We start from the raw sequence: 18,072 nt of genomic DNA on the forward strand, positions 1-18,072 counted from the left end.
TTTTCCTTGAATCGTGCAGTATTTTTGAGACTTTCTTTTCATGTGTGTGGACATGACGTTGTGCGCGAGTTCTGACTTTCATCGTATAGTGACCGTGACAGTGTGGTGTGTCAGGTGTTCTCTGCGATGTCGTCCACGTCAGTGAAATGGTGCGTGAAAAAGAAAACGCATTGGTGGACAACCGGAACCATGCAAGCTCTCGAACATTGAGCGTTTGTGATTTTCTTGAACATTACGAAGTAATATTCTTAAGAAGGGGGCTATGTCACAAACGACTCCAATTTTCGGAGCATCCGCGGGCCCCACCTACCAAGGAAGGGCGCTTTTGTGTTGGGGTACGACATCCGGCGACTATAACGACCCAGCGTGGCGCCGGCTCGTCTTCCCTGCCCCTGACCGGAAGGGGAACCGGCGGTCTCAACAAGGAGAATTACTCCCAAATGAGACGGGAACACGTGTACGCCCCTGAAGAGGTTTAGACTGCATCGGCATAGGCAGTTGACGTACAACCAGCAACAAGTGCGGTCGTCGGTGTCGCGAGTCTCGCGTAGGCGGCGAGCACGGAGTGACCCGTGCAACGTATTGAGACGGCTGCAATTCCGGGCACCCTCGTCGTCTACCAAGCCGGCGAGACCTTCAGCGGCACCCGTCAACTCCCCTACGTGCACCAAGAGCTGGCCTGGTCCGTATGGAACTTTTTATTGTGACTTTTTTTAAACCGTTAATTTATTTTAACCAGCCTTTTTTTTTTCTTTAAACATTTGTAGTTGTGTGCGCTGCGTCGCACGTTGAAATCCAAAAGCGCCATCATGATCCTTGTGTAATTATTTCCTTGTAACCCTCTTTTACGATTTCCATCTTGTTATTTTATTAATGTTCCGCATATTTGTTCTTAGCCTGTATCTGTTGTAGTGTTTTTAGCACGTTTTGTTATATAGCTGTTGTTTCTATCGCGCGTATCAGTTTTCCTCCTTTGTTATTTTTGTAATCTCCTGCCTTGGCCCCTGTTTCAATTAAATGTTTGTCTAAGTGTAATCAAACTCTGTGTCTGCTCTATGAGTGCGTCGGTCAGGCCCACACGTCACCACACGTGCAACCCCGCACGGGTCGGCCAACCCGCAAATAAACTCGAAATGTGCCACTTCGAGGCCTTTCAGGCGTCGCAGGCCGAAGCGTAAAGTGGAAGCCTGCGAGTCTGCCGCACGTCGATATTGGATCGGCGGGGCCTCACCCGAAGTGTGTGACAGCGTATCATTTCATTTGTGTTTGGTCATTGTGGTAACTAATCAGAGCGGCAGTTTGTCTGCATTAACAAGATCACCTTGCCGCGAGTGGTGGATGATAAGAATGATATAGAATAAGGCAAAAGTCACCACTGTACGATACCATGCCCTTCACACGACGACTCGACATCAGGCCACTTTGATTACAACAAAACCCTGAGTGCATCCACAGTCAATTCTTCTGACCAGGTCAGATTTTGCAGATTTAAGAACAGACCAGATTTTTCATGACCACGGCTAAGTATATTGCCTTGTGCGCACCTTGCCAACACGGCAAGCGGCCTACTACTGCCCCAGTGAAAACCCTACAACTATTTCCTTGCCCAGCAGAGCTGTTCTCTGTCATCGACACTGACCTCTTCAGACCCCTTCCAACTACCTCAGACGGCAAGCGATGAATCATCACCGCGGTAGATCACTTGACCAGATACGCTGAGTAGATCTCAATCACTTCAAGAATTGCTTCCAAAGTAGCAACCTCTTTCTTTAATGCTATTTACCTACGGCACGGGGCCCCTCATGTTCTTTTGAGCGACCAAAGCAAGGCATTTCTTTCAAGCACGTTCAGCGAAGTTCTTCAAGAATCAAAAACAGTTCATTCAACAACGTCTAGCTGTCACCCACAAACCAATAGCTTAACGGAAAAATTTCATCGCACATTGTGCAACATGCTGTCCATATATATCCAACCCGACCATCGTAACTGGGATGTCATTTTTCCCTTTATCAGGTTTGCATATAATGTGACAGTTCAACAGACCTTCACTTTTCTTAGTATACGGATGCCAAACACCGTGATGACTCGACGTTTCCTTCTTTTCTGGCCTCGTCAACTCTTCACCATTCATTTGCGACCAGTTTCTGTCTCAAGTTGCCCAATGCTGTCGTCTTGCCCGTGTAAACACCGAAGCTAGCCTAGAATATCGCAAACATTGTTACGATGCGATTCACCGCGTCACTCAATTTCTACCAACCTGGCGACGATGTACTTCTATGGATGCGTGCACGAACATCTGGCTTATGTGAGAAGCTTGGATCTCACTATATTGGCCCTTACAAAGTTGTAGAACAAACCTAAATGGTGAACTACCGTGTCACACCTATTCATGCCCCCACTGACCAACACTGCTGTGGGAAGATTGTGCACATTTCACGTCTCAAGCCATATCCTATGCATTCCACAGCATAATTTTCAGCCAGGCTGGCCCCTTCCATACACGGGGGAAATCAGTGTAAGCATTCATTGGACTCAATCTTCCTCATCTGTGAAAAACAATCATTAATCTTCAGTTCCTTCGTCTTCGTTGTTGGCATCATTTGGCTGTTGCTGGAATAAAGCGTCAGCGGAACCATGGTATTTCAATAAGTATGTATGGCTCCATGTTAATGCTATGGACCTTATGCAAAATTGCTGCCATCTGTCGCCCGTCGTGTGCATACTGCCATATTATAGACGCAAGCGCCGCGCAGTCCACACAGTTTGCGTGTGTTCACGTATACGTATATGTAAGGCATATCGACGTGAGGCGTGTATTGGCTAATAATCACAATGGTGACGTATTGCTGCATCCCTCGCTATACACAGACGGGAACTCGGAATGCTGAAGAAAGAAAATCTGTCAACTTTGCCCCTCGTTATTTTTCAAGATGATGATGTTTCTAGCATGTGCTCCGGCTACTGTCTCGAAACATGTGTTCGCGTTCTCCTTTATAAGCAAGTGTTGATTGATTGACATATGGGGTTAACGTCCCAAAACCACCGTATGATTATGAGAGATGCCGTAGTGAAGAGCTCTGGAAATTTTGACCACCTGGGGTTTAACGTGCACTCAAATCTGAGCCCAAGAGCCTACAGCATTGTCGCCTTTATCGAAAATGCAGCCGCCGCACCTAGGGTTCGATCTCGTGACCTGCAGGTCAACACTTTCTAAGCAAGTATAATGAGCAGCAGCATTTGTACTCATGTTCCCTCAAAATGCTATACACCAAAGCTAGAAATTTTTTGAAACGTACAGTGGAATCTCAATGATACGAATCTCACCGGGTCACGAAAAATATTCGTATTAGCCGAAATTCGTATCATCGAAACAAATAAAACTAGCTAAATTAACAAAGAGTCAGACGTGAACTCATCCAGGCACAAGTACGTAAAAAGCATTTATTTCTTGATGAAAAAGTCTCTGATGTCCTTCTGCCTCTTTTTCTTCGCCAGGTCACCTAGCAGATTTTGTTCGAAAGCATAAAAACGCCTGCACGTGTCGTCGCTGACTTCATCCGTGGCCACAGTGCGCCTCAGAATGTCGAGCGCGTGCAGCATTTCAGCCGCCGGTGGTGGTCCTTCGCCGTCGCCCACGTCTATGTCGTCACCATCATCACTGGAATCGGCAGCCCCGCACGTGGCCTCCTCAACAATATCTTCGACCATGCGCGCACCGCAGGTGGCGAGATTGTCATCTGCCGTGCAAAAATCATCACATGTGCACTCGACGTTCAGCTGTTCCCAGTCCTCAATTGTAGGATCTTCCGGCTCTGGGGGCACCTCTTCTGGACTCCCGAAGAAGCCGCATTTGCCGAAGCAGTTCGCTACGGTAGTCGGAGTTACCCGATCCCTTGCCATAGCTATAAAATGGATGGCGTCCAAGAGGCTTATTCTCAGGTCACCTTCGTCCTTTCGGTCAATTTAGTAGTAGGCGACGCACAAGAAGGCTCTTAAAATGGTGCTTAAAATAATCCCAGCGTCAAGGGGTTGCAGGTGCGTTGTCGCGTTTGCGGGTAAAAAGACGAGTTTGACGTTCTGAAGCATTACTTGCCTCGTGGGCGGCGCACTGGTCAAAAAAAAGAAGAATCTTCCGATTCTTACAAGCCATCCTCCTGTCAAGGAGTGACAAAAACTCTTCAAACAACGCCGCCGTCATCCACACCTTTTTGTTTGCGCAATAGACGTACGGCAAATGACTCTCGCGCTTGAAGCACCGGGGCTTTTGGAACTTTCCGACTACGGTCAGCTTAAGCTTTTCCGATCCGTCAACGTTACAGCACAAGAGCACAGTAATACGCTCTTTGCTTTTTTTGCCTCCTCTGCATGCTTCGCCTTTTAAACAGAGGCTCTTTTCAGGTTGCAGGTTAAAAAAGAGACCTGCCTCATCAGCATTGAAAATATCACGAGGCTCATATTCTGCAATGAGTGACGGCAGCTTCTCTAACCAGTCGCTGACATCTGCCTCGTCAGCTTTTTTCGCTTCGCCGCAGAGGCTTTTGTAAACGGGAGCGTGCCTAGTCTCAAAGCGCTGCAGCCACCCACCTGAGGCCTGAAATTCGTCGATATGCAGAGCAAGTGCAAACTCGTCGGCTTTCTCCCGCAAAACTTTGCCATCAATATTTACGCCAGCTGCGGTTACTTCTTTAAACCAAGTCAGGAGAGTCTCTTCAAGTTTCACGTGCTGAGCGGTCTTCGCTTGCTTTGCGTTGACGTTGAACGAAAGCACGTTTTTCATTATGGTCTCTCGCTGTCCAACAACTGTGCTCAGTGTTGACGTTGCAAGGCCTAGCTCTTTAGCCAACTTCGTCTGCTTTCTCTTAGGATCCTCATCGACCTTTCGAAGAATGTCTAATTTCTCCTCAAAGGAGAGCGCTTTTCGCTTGCGAGACATAGCTCGTTGCGACTAGGCAAAATGGCGCAAACACAAAGAGCGCGGCCCAAAGCATAACACTGCAGCCACTCCATCCAACGCCACACAGAGAAAGAGGAAAAGCACAACAGCAACAAAAGCGTCACCGCCCCACTTGCCCCGCGCAGTCCGTCGCGTCCGTGCCGCCGCACCGAAAAAAAGAGGGAGAAAGGAATTCGTGGCCAGCGCCATCTCTAAACCTAAACCGAAATAAAAGGGCGCAAGTGGTCTCTGAGGTCTCCGATATTGCGCACGCCGCGTGCCGATGTTGGAGGCCGCCACGCGCTGCTGGCAGGCACCGTTGGCAAAATGCCAAACCGGCGGTGCAGCGCGCATTCCGGCGCGTGACTGAGCGCTGTTCTATTTCGCGGCTGTCAGTGGGGCGGCGTTCATTCATATCAAACGACGCGGGCAGAAAATTGATTCGTAACAAACGTACTCTAGCGCATTGCAAAGTAATGGGGCTTGGCAGGGACCACAGAAAAATTCGTATTGTCCGGCAATTCGTACTAGCCGTGATCATATCATCGAGATTCCACTGTATTCATTAGCAGCTGTTTCATAAGTGGAGGTGACTTGTACGCTTCATGCAGCAGCCACATTCATGCAACGGGCCTTATCGCTGCTAATTGCACGTGCCAACATTTCATTAAATGTGTTGTTTCAGTAAGGGCACATGCTGAAATAGAAGCAAGTGTGCGTCATCAGTTCATTCTGAGAAGAAATCCACGGTGTTAAAGCATCTTTGTTTTATGTTGTTTCATTTTTTCTTCTGGAGTGTGACAAGCTGCCGTTTAGTGAAATGATTGAGCACAACTGTGAACATTTTTAAAGGATTCGATGTGCTCGGCACACTCAACGAAATGCAGGCACATGCAATTAGCCGCAATGAAGCTTGTTGCATGAACGTGGCTTCCGCAAGCAGTGTACCAGTCGCGCAAGTATCCACAGTGCGAATGCAAAACTGAAGTATAGTACGTTAAAATGAATTTCACAATGTTTTTGTCGATAAAATTACGGGAGGCGTAATCTTTGTCCCTACTTTGAACCATATAATCTAAAGCATTGCCTCCGAGATGCGGCGCACAGCAATTCATCTGTAGAGCAGACGACGGATGACAACTTGCCCTAAAGCGTGTTCTTCAGTCTAATGCGGTAGTCTTCATGCCCCAAATGATAAAAATTTGTTATGAATCGTTTATGAACTCATTCAACATTCAATTCTCTTACCCAACATGTTGCAAACACATGGCCATCACAGCAGCTCCATCTGTGCGTCAGTAATGGAGAAGCACCACATATTAGAAATCTCAGTGCTCTACGTATAAGAGTGAATTCAGATACTGTAGAATACCGTGTTCAAAATAGTTACTCCTATCTGCTAAAACAGCCTTTCTTCACTAAATGGAATCACGTTTACTCGCGTTTGAAGCTTATTGCCGCTTTTCCGTTCCGATTTTGAGATTTCTCAACTTATCAGCGCATTCTCGAAAAGCTCTGATTTGTACCACGAATATTGTCGCTAAAAACAAAATAATGCAACATCTTTTTTTATATTACTGTATGACGGCCTTCGGTCGTGTATTTACGAGATTTTAAGAAAAATCGAAGATGGGTTTTTTTTTTATTCAAATTTCAGTGGAGTACATTAAGCGCGGCATTTTTTTTTCTTTGTTTTTTTTTTTTGCATGCCCCCCCCCCCCCCCCCCCCGGCAGACGCGTTTTTTTTTTCTTTCGCCCTTTTGCCAAAGTGAGAACTTTGAGGCAACATATAAAAATTTACATTTGCCCTACGGCAGCAATAATTTATGTAACTAATGAACACACTATAGCCTTAAAACATTTCAAGTTTGAAAACGCTGCTTGCATTACTTTCAGAGAAAAAAATGGGGAATACGTAAATTATTTTAAACTGTCGCAAAATTAGACATCTTTAAAAGCTATTTTCTTAAGGTCTACAAACTTGAAACCGTATGAATTCATTCTTCATTAGACATGCATTTCAAGTAAAAAAATATCTTCCTTGAAACAAATATATTTGTCTTTTTATAGCATCTGCAATTTTCCAAAATTACAGGTGACGAAATTGGTGCCTCCGTGTTGGTGAAGTTTCATATTTTTTTTCGCGTAAGTTATGCCGTTAATCATAAAACGAAGTTGATTTTCGGGCTACCTGGTGAGAGGTGCACGAAATATAAAATACTGAATGAAATCTAAAATATCAACTTTTGGACCCGTGTCGATCTCTCGTGGAAACACCCATCCGCATTGCGATTATAAGTCAATACATTCCTCACGTCGATACGCCTTAAGCATAAATATACGTAAATACACGCAGACTGCGCATACTGCACCACACTTGAGCCTCTAACATGGTGGTATGCACATGACAGCCGACAGGTGGCAGTAATTTCACATACAGTGTATTGAATCAAAATCAGCTGAAAATCCTTGCTGCGTGAAACAGCATACAAGAACTTCACCACTAGTGACGAACTCACCACTAGTGATCAACTAATGTGACGAAAGAACGAATGCAAACTTTCAGTACAACAAATTTTTAACTGTCGCACAACTATGCGATTCTTTCGCTCGATTGATCAAAACGTCGTTCTCCTCGCTGCAGCCTGCAATCTTCGTAAGGTTAAGTCAAACATTCTAGATTTTCATGAACCAAGAAGATGAGGACGCAGCTTAGCCCTCTTTCAGGCTTCGTGCTCACCTTTGGCAGCATGCTCTCGTGCAGATTGCTGGGGTCAAAGTAGTTGCGCAGCTTCCATGTCCAAGGTCCCTGCGCCTTGACGTGCACAGAAAGATAGTTCTCGTGTGGGGCCGACGTTAGGGTCAGAGAATGGTACTCAGTGGCACGAAAGCCCGTACAGCTGAGGCGCACCCACTGTCCAGAGAGGTACTTGAAGTTTGGTGGCCGTGTGAACTTGACACGTGTGACGTCTGTGAAAGAAAAAAGCAATGCAGCTATGAGCACCCGCAACCAGATAGTGATCGCTCATAAAGCACCATGTAAAGTACAGCGACTAGTGATGTGCCATTAAAAGACCCCTCAGAGGAACGTCCATGCTTGTGACATCCATGCTTTAATTGGTAAATTTTTCTCTGACATGCCACAAATTAATTCGTGATAGATCTAATGCATGATATAACTAGGAAATTTTAGTTTAGTGCACATAAGAGCATTGCGTATTTAGCGAAATCTGGGGTCTACAGTGCGCATTAGGCATATGTAACAAAACACTACGGTGTTGCGTGTAAACAAATGCCTTTCAGGCTAGCCTGAGGACCTTCTGGGTGCTTGCGAGTGGTCTCACGACATCAAGAAGCTGAACCTGTTTTGAAAGATGGAGGCCAAAAAGAACAATGATACGAGTTCGGCAAGTGGTGGCTGTTAGCAGCTGGGTTTTTTCGTGTCACTGGACATGGCCTTGCTTGGAGAGGTGATTGCGTAAAAATCTTTTTCAGATTCATTGCAATAACGCCATGTCGCTAGAAACTTGCAGCAAAGCGCTGGAAAATGGTCACCGCCTGGTCAGCGCATCGACTTCCTTGTGTCACACTTTGCACCAGGTGACCGCGCTAACTTCAGATAGTAATTCTGATTCATTTAGTGTCTCGTGCACAAAGCTATGACAAATACAGCTTGTATTTATGATTGAGCGGTCTACTTTTCTCAACACATCAGGAACAGAGCCCGAGTATAACGAGCATGATCCTCTCTTTCACGAGGTGCTCCATTTGGCACGAGAATTCGCGTATAGGGATGACAGGCTCAAGTTTGTGTAGTGCCGTTTGCCACCTTAATGGAGAGAGAGCAAAGCTCCAGTCACTCAGACAAGCCGCGCTTGCTTGGTTTTTCTATTGCATGCATGAAAAACGTCTTCCTTAGGGCTTTTATCTCATTTTTCACATGCTATTGGCACCGCTCTTTCGTTATCCTGGAAAGCAGGTACACACTCTCTTCATTGTGAGTCACTACAGAACTTTAAAAACATGGCAGAGCGGTTTTCAATGCAAGCAGTGCGAGTAGCAGTGGTGTCGAAATTGGATTATGACAGTTAATCAATATTTCTGCGGTCTTGTCACTTTGAAGAATTTTTTTTCGTACACAGTACCAAATATTAAGGGGAAAAAACGTGATGGTCAGACTCACATGAAAAGAAAGTGCATTTGTAAACTGAAACTACAGCAAATACACAACAGCTGTACATTTCGAGATTGGGCACTGGCTTTCCAAGACGACCATTTGTAATGCGAAAGTGGCTTGCTAGCTAATACACACCACTGTTAAAATATCGTACCCTGAGCCCTGTAAGTGTTTTAATCAGCTGATGGCTATAGACTTCCCATCGCCGCTCAGCAAACAGATTTACGTTGAGTGTTCACGCTGAGCGTTTATACGTACGGGTCTTGCAAGCAACACCCACCGATAAGTTAACAGGCTGAGGTTTTGCACTGCTAGGATCAAAGTCATGAGTTGAATTCTCGCGTGCACCAGCGGCATTTCCATGAGAGCAAGATGTAGTAACATTGTTCTTGGATTTGGATGTAAAGAACGGTAGACAGGGCATGTTGATTTTGCATATTTCAAGTGTACGGTGGGATGACGCTCAGTGTAAACAAAAGTGGCGCAGGGTGTATACAAATCTCTGTCTGTTGTCGTCATCCTGCCTTACACTTCAAATAGATTTAGGTGCACGTTGAAAAAAAAAACCTCAGGTGGTCAAAATTAATTTGGAGCCTCACAGCACGCAGTGCCTCCTAATGATATCGTGGTTTTGGCACGTAAAATACTATATACTTGCGTCCACCTGAGCCACAGGCGATACGCAGCTGCTGCTATAAAAACAAGTAAAAAAAAAAGACCAAGGCGGTAAAAAAATACATTTTTCAATATTTTTGCAAAATTCAACACGGTTATCAGGGGCCGATCTCGTCGTAACACAAAAACATGCTCGATCTTAGAGAGTATTGTATATATGACGAAGACCAAGCTAGCTGTCAAAACAATCAAAGTGACATTCAATAATAATATTATGCCTCTCTAATACTCACGTAAAAATCCTTTGTCTGACCACAATTAGAAGATGCTGCCATCTAGAACCCTCATCAAGCATATATCAGCAATGCACTCTAATTTTTTCAGATTCTTGGGACAGCATTCATCCATTCTTTATATTCATATTAAAACGGAATTTCCCCCTTAAAGGCAGAATCAAACTTCGCGTTTTGTCATCAGGTTGCCACTTTTTCTCTTTCTCGGAAATTGTTTTACAGCTCCCTGAGCCTTACATCACGCCCTTTTTGTCACAAAAATCAGTGCACACCAGTCATCAACTGCAAATAAACTGTTTACAAACACAAACCATAACATTTCAAGCCTCGAACTGCAAAACTCGAACTGCTCGAACTCGAAAAGACTCGAACTGCAAAAGACTAGCCTCACTATGCTACTGCCAAAAGAAGTCATACCGAATTTCCTGTCACATTGCCAACATGTATCACACCATAACACCTGCTTGTATGTTAACCACCCCATATGCAATACCCCTAAGTGGCATCTTCAAGGTAATGAAATGAATAAATGAAGTCTAAGATGCCACTATTTATTTACATTTAATTCATGATGCTTTTTTTTGTGAAAGATATTTCTATGCCTGTGCCGATAGAATTCTTGTAAAGTTATGTGCTAGGCTTCCCTTGTGTACAACAAGACGAAAACTTTGCATTTTGTCCCTTGTAAATACTATCGTCTAAGCCCATCTTCATACTTGTTTATAATGAAAACTTTCCATGTAACAAAATTTTGTCATTGCATATTTCAATTTGACTGAGGGAAGGCATTTAGTTTTTGGTTGGGTCTTCGCCATAATCTGAACAAGTTAGAAAGGTCAAAATAATCTGGAAATGCGGCAGGTGGAAATAAAAAAAACTATAAGAAAGAGTAGAACGCTGAAGCTTGTTCTGTGGGTGTCACTTGTACGTGACACTATGATGATGAAATGTACACCAATAAAATGCAACTTGGTATTCCTATGTCTATAAATGCTTGACAACACCTCCTATATTTCACACAATGCCAGTGCAAAAGCACGCTCTTCAACAAGAGCCGTCGGTTCGCCTTAGTTCAGAGACTGGTCACAATGCGACGCCCTGTGAGGAATATGCGGATGCTTGCATCACACTTGCGTCCGAGCGATTTCTTACGGAGATGTGACAGATGTGAGTTCCTTTCCGACATCATAAATCTGTCAGAGTTGTTCCTCAAAGGGGCCCTGAAAAACTTATTTGAGGAACCTGAAATTACTTCACTGGAAAAGCATATTACCTCAAAAATTCAAAGTCACAAAAATATTAGGAACAACGTTGTCTTCAGTTAAAATAAATACTCCTCATAACAACATTTACAGTGCTATCACAAACTTGAAGGTCAATGCTGATTTCTCGAAGCCATAAAGAATGACGCAGAAAGAGACTGCCTACAAGACCAACGAATCTAGATGTATCAAAGCCAACAGTCCAGCCTATCTCACTAGTGTGACGTCACATCAGTGTTTGGAGGCCATATTTCTTCTAGGTGGCTTTGGCCTAGTCATGCAGTAAGTCACGCATCGTGGTTCATTCAGACCGACCCCACCTCAATGGGCTCAGGTGTTCGCTGAAGACACCTTGGAATTTAGTAAGTGTCAATTTTTTGTTTCCGGGATTTCACTGAACAGCGATTATTTTTTCGGTACTGCCAGCACTTTTGGCAACCATCCATCCGTCCGTTCATCTGTCCGTCCGCCCGCCCGCTCGCCCTCTCACCCACCCACGTACGTACATCTGGGTGTTCTCATGATCACCCCCTTAACTTGGGGTAAACGAAAATTAGTATGGGAGGGTAAGATGTTTGACAAATGAATATAACTCGCTGGTCATGACATAGATAATATCACGATCCCGTTGAATATGTCATCAAACAATTTCCGCCATAAAATGATACATACACGCGGGCACGTATGTGCCACTGTCTCGCTATACACACGGGCGGTTACAGAAATGTCAGGGTCTCAACAGTAATCAACCCCAGCATTCTGCGTGGATACCAAAGATTCTACCATAGAGCCATGCCAGGTCTCGCAAACTGCTTTTCAAGTAGACCGTAATGTTCAGGAAGGGGATGCAGTGATGGCTATTCAAATTTATAAGCATTACACTTGTACTTATACATCCCCCCAATGGGTTCACATCAACTGTAGTTAAGTGCCATGTGCTGAAAATGACTGACGATTTCTTTCAACTAAGGAAAATGTAAACAGACATTAGTAATTTTAATTCGAGACCACGAAGAAAATCGGTTCCCCTTCACGAAGTGAATGACGACGAGTGGGTAAAGCGATAGGTCCTATCTAATGTGCACAATGTCTATATTGAAGTCACCAACTAGTACAAAGGACAGACAGTGGACGTATTCACGGACGAGCGGATGGACTGGCAGGCGTATGCATGGATGCACGTAGGGTAGGACGCATGCATGGACGAACGGACAGATGGTTAGATGGACAGATGAATAGACGGATAGTTGGTTGCACGGATGGATAGACGGATAGACCAATGGCAGCTCGGGTGATCATGTATTGTGGTGTCGTATAATTGATTAAACATGCAGTCGGTTGTTTACACACATTTTGGCCATTTCTTTATCTATGCCCTGTTCGTTCAGTGCGGTTGCATTGTATTCTGTGTCGCATTTTTCGCGGACAACGTGGATGAATTTGAATGACTTGAGCGGTGTTCGCATCAATTCGTTTTGTTTTTGTTTTTTGCTAGTGCTCTCTGCACTCATGTGGCGTTGGTTCTGTGGAAGTGACATCCTAGGAGCAGACCTCTGAACATTTTTTGTGAAAAAAACAAAGCTGATTGTGCTGTGAGGGCACGGTGCCGCTGAGTTCCAGTGTTATATCTTGTGCATTGGCTGAGAATGCTCTCAAGAAGAGGAAAGCTATCCTAATCGGAACGAAGCTGGACATCATCCGTGACATTCGATCTGATATGAAAAATGCCGACGTTGGAAAGAAATATGATATTTCTAAGTCGACAGTCTCCGGAAATAAATATATTTTGCATTCAGCCCGCATTTAGTTTTGATGAGCTTCCTACTTTCATGAAGTGAGCTTGGATTGAAGGAAGAAGCTCGCCAGGTCCTTGATTTTCAGGAAACTGCGCCTCAAGACCAACGAAAGAGGAGGGCCTATGCACATTCACTTGCGGACAGCTTTCTGTGCAGTACCCAATTATGTTCGGCGTGGTGATGGGGGCGCTGCTGGCGGCCTTCACAGCGCCGCCTGGGTAGAGTCTGACGCCTATACAAGGACGTGGAAGACACGTTGTTCAGGTGGTTTTCGGATGCTAGGAGAAAGAACATTCCCATCAGTGGACCCGTGCTTTTAAAGAAAGCAGGTGACTTTGCGTTCCTTCTAGGCCATGAGAATTTCGAGCCTGGAGGTGGATGGCTGCAGCATTTCAAAGAACGCCATGGGATTGTCTAAAGAGTTGTTGTTGGCGAAGCAGCAGCAGTCAATGAAGACGCAGCGAATGGCTGGCTGTCTGCTAACATAAGCGATGTGCTCCAGTTCGGTGAACGCGACATCTACAATGCGGATGAGAATTGTTTATTCTATCAGATGCTGCAGAACAAAACTCACTCACTCAAAGGCGACGTATGTGTTAGAGAGAAAATAGCAAAGTGCACGGGACGGTGCTGCTTTGCTGCAATATAGAGGGTAGCGACCGCCGCCTCCCTTTCATGATAGGAAATCAAAGAAGTCCTGGCATTTTTGACAGTTTCTACCTGTTCGGTATAAGCAGAATAAAAAAGCATGGATGACTCGGGTGCTCTTTGGCGACTGGCTAAAGGAGTTTGATGACGAGATGGTGGCTAAGAAGAGGAATATCCTCCTAATCTTCGACAACTGCTCCTCTCATCAGCTGAACCCTGAGCTGAAAGCCATCAAAATTCTTTTTTTGCCACCCAATGACACCGCAAAGCTACAGCCCCGCGATATGGGCATCATTCAAAACTTCAAAGTCAATTATTATCGTCAGGTAATTGAGAGGCTGCTGATCCTCATCTGCCGGGACAAGCCTCTCAAGATCAATTTATGGATGGCGGTGCAGATGATTAAGGATAAATAGACTAATGTTACCCGTGAAACAATGCAAACTGTTTCATGAAGGCTCCCTTTGTTCGTTCATTGACTTCGGCAACATCGGTCGAGGACATTGTTTCGATGTCTTAGAGAATGCACAGCAAGCACGGAGGGAAGCCGTTCAAGCTCAACTCGTGAGTGACGCAGACCTCGATGACTTTGTTGCAGCGGGTGATGCTGTGTGGGTGACTGAGGACCTTGAACATAGAGCAATCATCCGTCAAGTGCAAGCAGAAGCCCATCCTGATGCGCCATCCTCGGATGAGAATAGTGACGAGGACATTTCCCTGCCAGCGCCTATAGGCTCTGCAATGGTGAGTGAGTACATTGCCACTCGGAAAGACTTGGTATTCTAGAGGGGTCCACCAGAATAACCTGTTAGCAGCTTAGAGAACTTAGAAAAAGCCATCAGAATTTCTGCAACTGGGCATAAGCAAGCATCTATCACCCAGTTCTTTGAAATGCAGTGATGAACCTGAAAGTTTTTTAATTTTTTTTAGTGTGTGTGTGAGTTGCTCTCTGTTTTGAAATTATTTCAAGAGTGATTTCAGCGTATGTAGTAGGAACATGCCACCTCATGTGTTTATTATAAAAATAAAACATATTGTTTTGCAGTCCTCGTTTTTTTTTTCAGATATCGTTAATTTGTGCTTATTGTGGCAACTAGCAGCCCTATGTTGTGCGCCGTGATAAAGGTTCCCAAGTGTAAACAATTTAGAATTTAGGGTGAACAGTATACGCCACTGCGTATAAACTGCCACTCAAGTGAAGCCATCACCGGAGCCGATCTTCACACCGCCCGAGTTGGCGCGAATGCGGCACTGCGCGCTAAAGAGCATTTGCATGGTGTAGGTGTTTAGCTACTATCTAGCAGTCGCGGCTCACCGACACTTCGTTTGCATAGTTGTTGATAACGAATCGTGATGAATTTCAAGCTTCGCTATTCCCCGTCTGAAGCGACACAGCTCCCGATGCGTTGAGTCTGGCACGACTGATGCACTAAAATGAAAGCCATTATCGTGCGTTGAGATTTTAAAGGCGCCCGAGAGAATTTTTTTGCGGACATTGTGCAGTCTGTCGGTGGCAGTAGGTTTGACACAAACACAGTTTAGTACGTTTGTAAGCAAGCATCGGGCGTCCCTTCGTAAAGCAAAAAGACTTAAATTGTCGTGGAAGGGGTTCCTCGACATACAGTCGAATCTCATTATTTCGAACACGCTTAATTCGAACTTTCAGGTAATTCGAACTCACAATGAGGTCCCGTAAAAGCTATGTGTATTGCAATGGGCGAAAGCGCTCGGTAATTCGTAAGTCCAAGCACTTCGGACGGTTAATTCAAACATACTGCACTCCGAAAATACTCTCAGCACTCGGCCCAATTTCGCGCCGCGGCACCTGCGACACCTCAACGCTGCCCGCGAAGAAAATGAAAAGGAAAGAAAAGGCTGCGGTGGAATGTTTGCTCTCTCTCAAATGCCGATCTGGGACGCGCCCCCTGTCATGCTTCTCCCTTTTTTGTCCCTGCCACGTAAAGACCCTCCTCCTTCCAATGCCGCATGGAAAGAGAGAGAGGAAAAAAAAAAAAGAAAGCCGTTACTAGGTTGAAAAATTGTGTGGTTGAAGGAAAAGAAAAAGGAACTATCTTCTGCAGCCTTTGCCCCTTGCAGGAGCACAGCTCTGCGCCTTGAGGAAGGGGGGTCTCTCAAGCGCTAGTGCCAGGCTTCCCCCTTTCTCTCCACCGCCACGCAACCCTTCTTTCAATGACGCGTGCGAAGAGAGCAAGAAAAAAAGCTGCCGTGGAGCATTGGTTTTCTTTGAAATACCAATCTGCTTCTCTCCGCGTGGCGATGCTCCTTCTTTCTCGTCACGTGCTGGCCATGCTGCGGCTGCGTAGCGGAGAGTGGGAAGCTCTGCTATGCAGCAGTCGTTGTCGTCTTCTTTAGAAAGTGTCAGTGCCGGACAATTTCGCGCGCAACTTCTCTTGGCAAGAGAATGCTGAAGCCGAAGTAGAAATTCTTCGCAAGCTGCGTGCGAAATTGATTGACTCGCTGCAAGGCAAACGTGTGCAGATGCGCATCATTGATTACTTCAATAAATAACTGATTTCTAGTGATCTGTGAATAAATGTAGGTCTCCTTAAACTTCCCCCTCGTGTGTTAGCTCAATGCACATGCACCACTGCATGGAGAGCCTTCCGTTTATTTAGCTTTCTTTAATCTGAACTTCTTTTAATTCGAACAAATTTTGGAGCCCCTCCGAGTTAGAATTATTGAGATTCGACTGTATTCGTAAATATGCGAGCGTTTTAAAGGGCGAGTCCAAAGGTACAACGAACTACTGATACAACGACCATTTTTCGCGACACTGTCGAGTTTGTTATAAGCGGGTTCGAATGTATGTAGGTTTTGACATCCCAAAACCACCATATGATTAAAAGAGACGCCGTAGTGAAGGGCTCTGGAAATTTCGACCACCTGGGGATCTTTAACGTGCGCCCAAATCTGAGCGAACGGGTCTACAACATTTCCGCCCCCCTCAAAAATGCAGCCGCCACCACCGGGATTCCATCCCGCAACCTACGGGTCAGCAGCCAAGTACCTTAGCCACTAGAGCACCGCAGCGGAGCGTGATTAAAATGCTGTCACAGTTTTTTGTGAATTTTTACCTGATGGCAGGAGCTCAGTGTCCAAAATGTCGAGTTCCATGTACTTTGTCTGAAGGCTCACAACCTTGTCCAGGGTGAAAACGATGGCTGGGCCAATGAAGAACATCCAAAAGCGAGGCGACTGCATGAAAAAGTGCATATTATAAACAATGTCAAATGACAAGACATTAAGACACAGTTTCATGATATAGGCACTATGATAGGACTGTGCCGAAAGAATGTTTTCAGATACATCCGTAGAGCAAGACAAACACAAATAATCAACACACAGCGAACAGTGGGTAATTTAGGCTTACTTTATAAAAAAGCTGTACATCGCTTTCTTGCCTGGGCAAATTACTAAATGTCAGGCACAAGTACATCAACAAATCTAAAAAGACATTCCATAACTCGATGACTGCGTGTATATCCTCACCAACATTTACACTGCTTCTATGATGTTCCGTAAATTAATACACAAATTTTTCTATTCAGAACAAAGAAACTGTAACGCACTTTCGACCTCAGTAACGGTTGTCTGGTAACGTGGACCCCACAAGCTGCCACTTGGCAACGCCGAGCAGCACAAATCGCTAAAGTTACAGTCTAGCGATACTAACACCCTGCCTACCACATCGAATTTGAGATGCACGTGTAAGAGCAAAAGAACACACCAAGGCTAACCAACATTGACTTGTCGCTAAATGAGCCAAATCTAGAAACCGAAACCAGCTGTGATAAGGTTCCATTGGCATGTACATATTTTCAACTTTCCTCTAAAACAGTTATAGGATGTATTTAATCTGAAGAAGTTTACACAGATGCGAAAAAGAACAGCCGCAGCTTTGTGCTTTATGCATCTCGTGATTTGCGCGTCGTGGTGTTCTCCTGGTCGAATTGTCGTGGACTGCACTCGCGCGCCACATGCACACATGCACACATATGCGTGTGTGTTAGGGGTCGGCTCACTGTCATTCAGTAAATAGCTTTCATACACATGCCGGAGACTTGTGCGTGTGTATGTGTGTATATATATATATATATATATATATATATATATATATATATATATATATATATATATATATATATATATATATATATATATATATATATATATATATATAAAGTGGGAGTAATAATTCGATGGGCCAGTTAGTCTGCTTGAGGGTATGATATATGGCACAACGGGAGCGTTGTCAACAAGGATAAATATATTGCCACCATTGATGAACGAGCCACTGTGGCTCATACACGATTTTGGGCGCGAAGAA

At 44.8% G+C, this 18,072-nt stretch overlaps 1 protein-coding gene across 9 annotated transcripts in view; it reads right to left on the minus strand.

Annotated features, from left to right (window-relative positions):
- The window catches only part of Duox (dual oxidase), a 545,810-nt gene that overhangs the window by 77,620 nt on the left and 450,118 nt on the right, over positions 1 to 18,072 (minus strand). For all 9 annotated transcript variants that reach the window (XM_075889290.1, XM_037429312.2, XM_037429311.2 and 6 more), the window contains 2 exons: positions 16,820 to 16,940; positions 7,674 to 7,903 (listed from right to left, as the gene is read on the minus strand). In XM_075889290.1, coding sequence (XP_075745405.1) covers positions 7,674 to 7,903; positions 16,820 to 16,940 — 351 coding nt within the window. The remainder of the gene's footprint in view (positions 1 to 7,673; positions 7,904 to 16,819; positions 16,941 to 18,072) is intronic.

This window comes from Rhipicephalus microplus, chromosome 1, assembly GCF_043290135.1.
Source record: "Rhipicephalus microplus isolate Deutch F79 chromosome 1, USDA_Rmic, whole genome shotgun sequence".
Classification (NCBI taxonomy): Eukaryota; Metazoa; Arthropoda; class Arachnida; order Ixodida; family Ixodidae; genus Rhipicephalus; species Rhipicephalus microplus.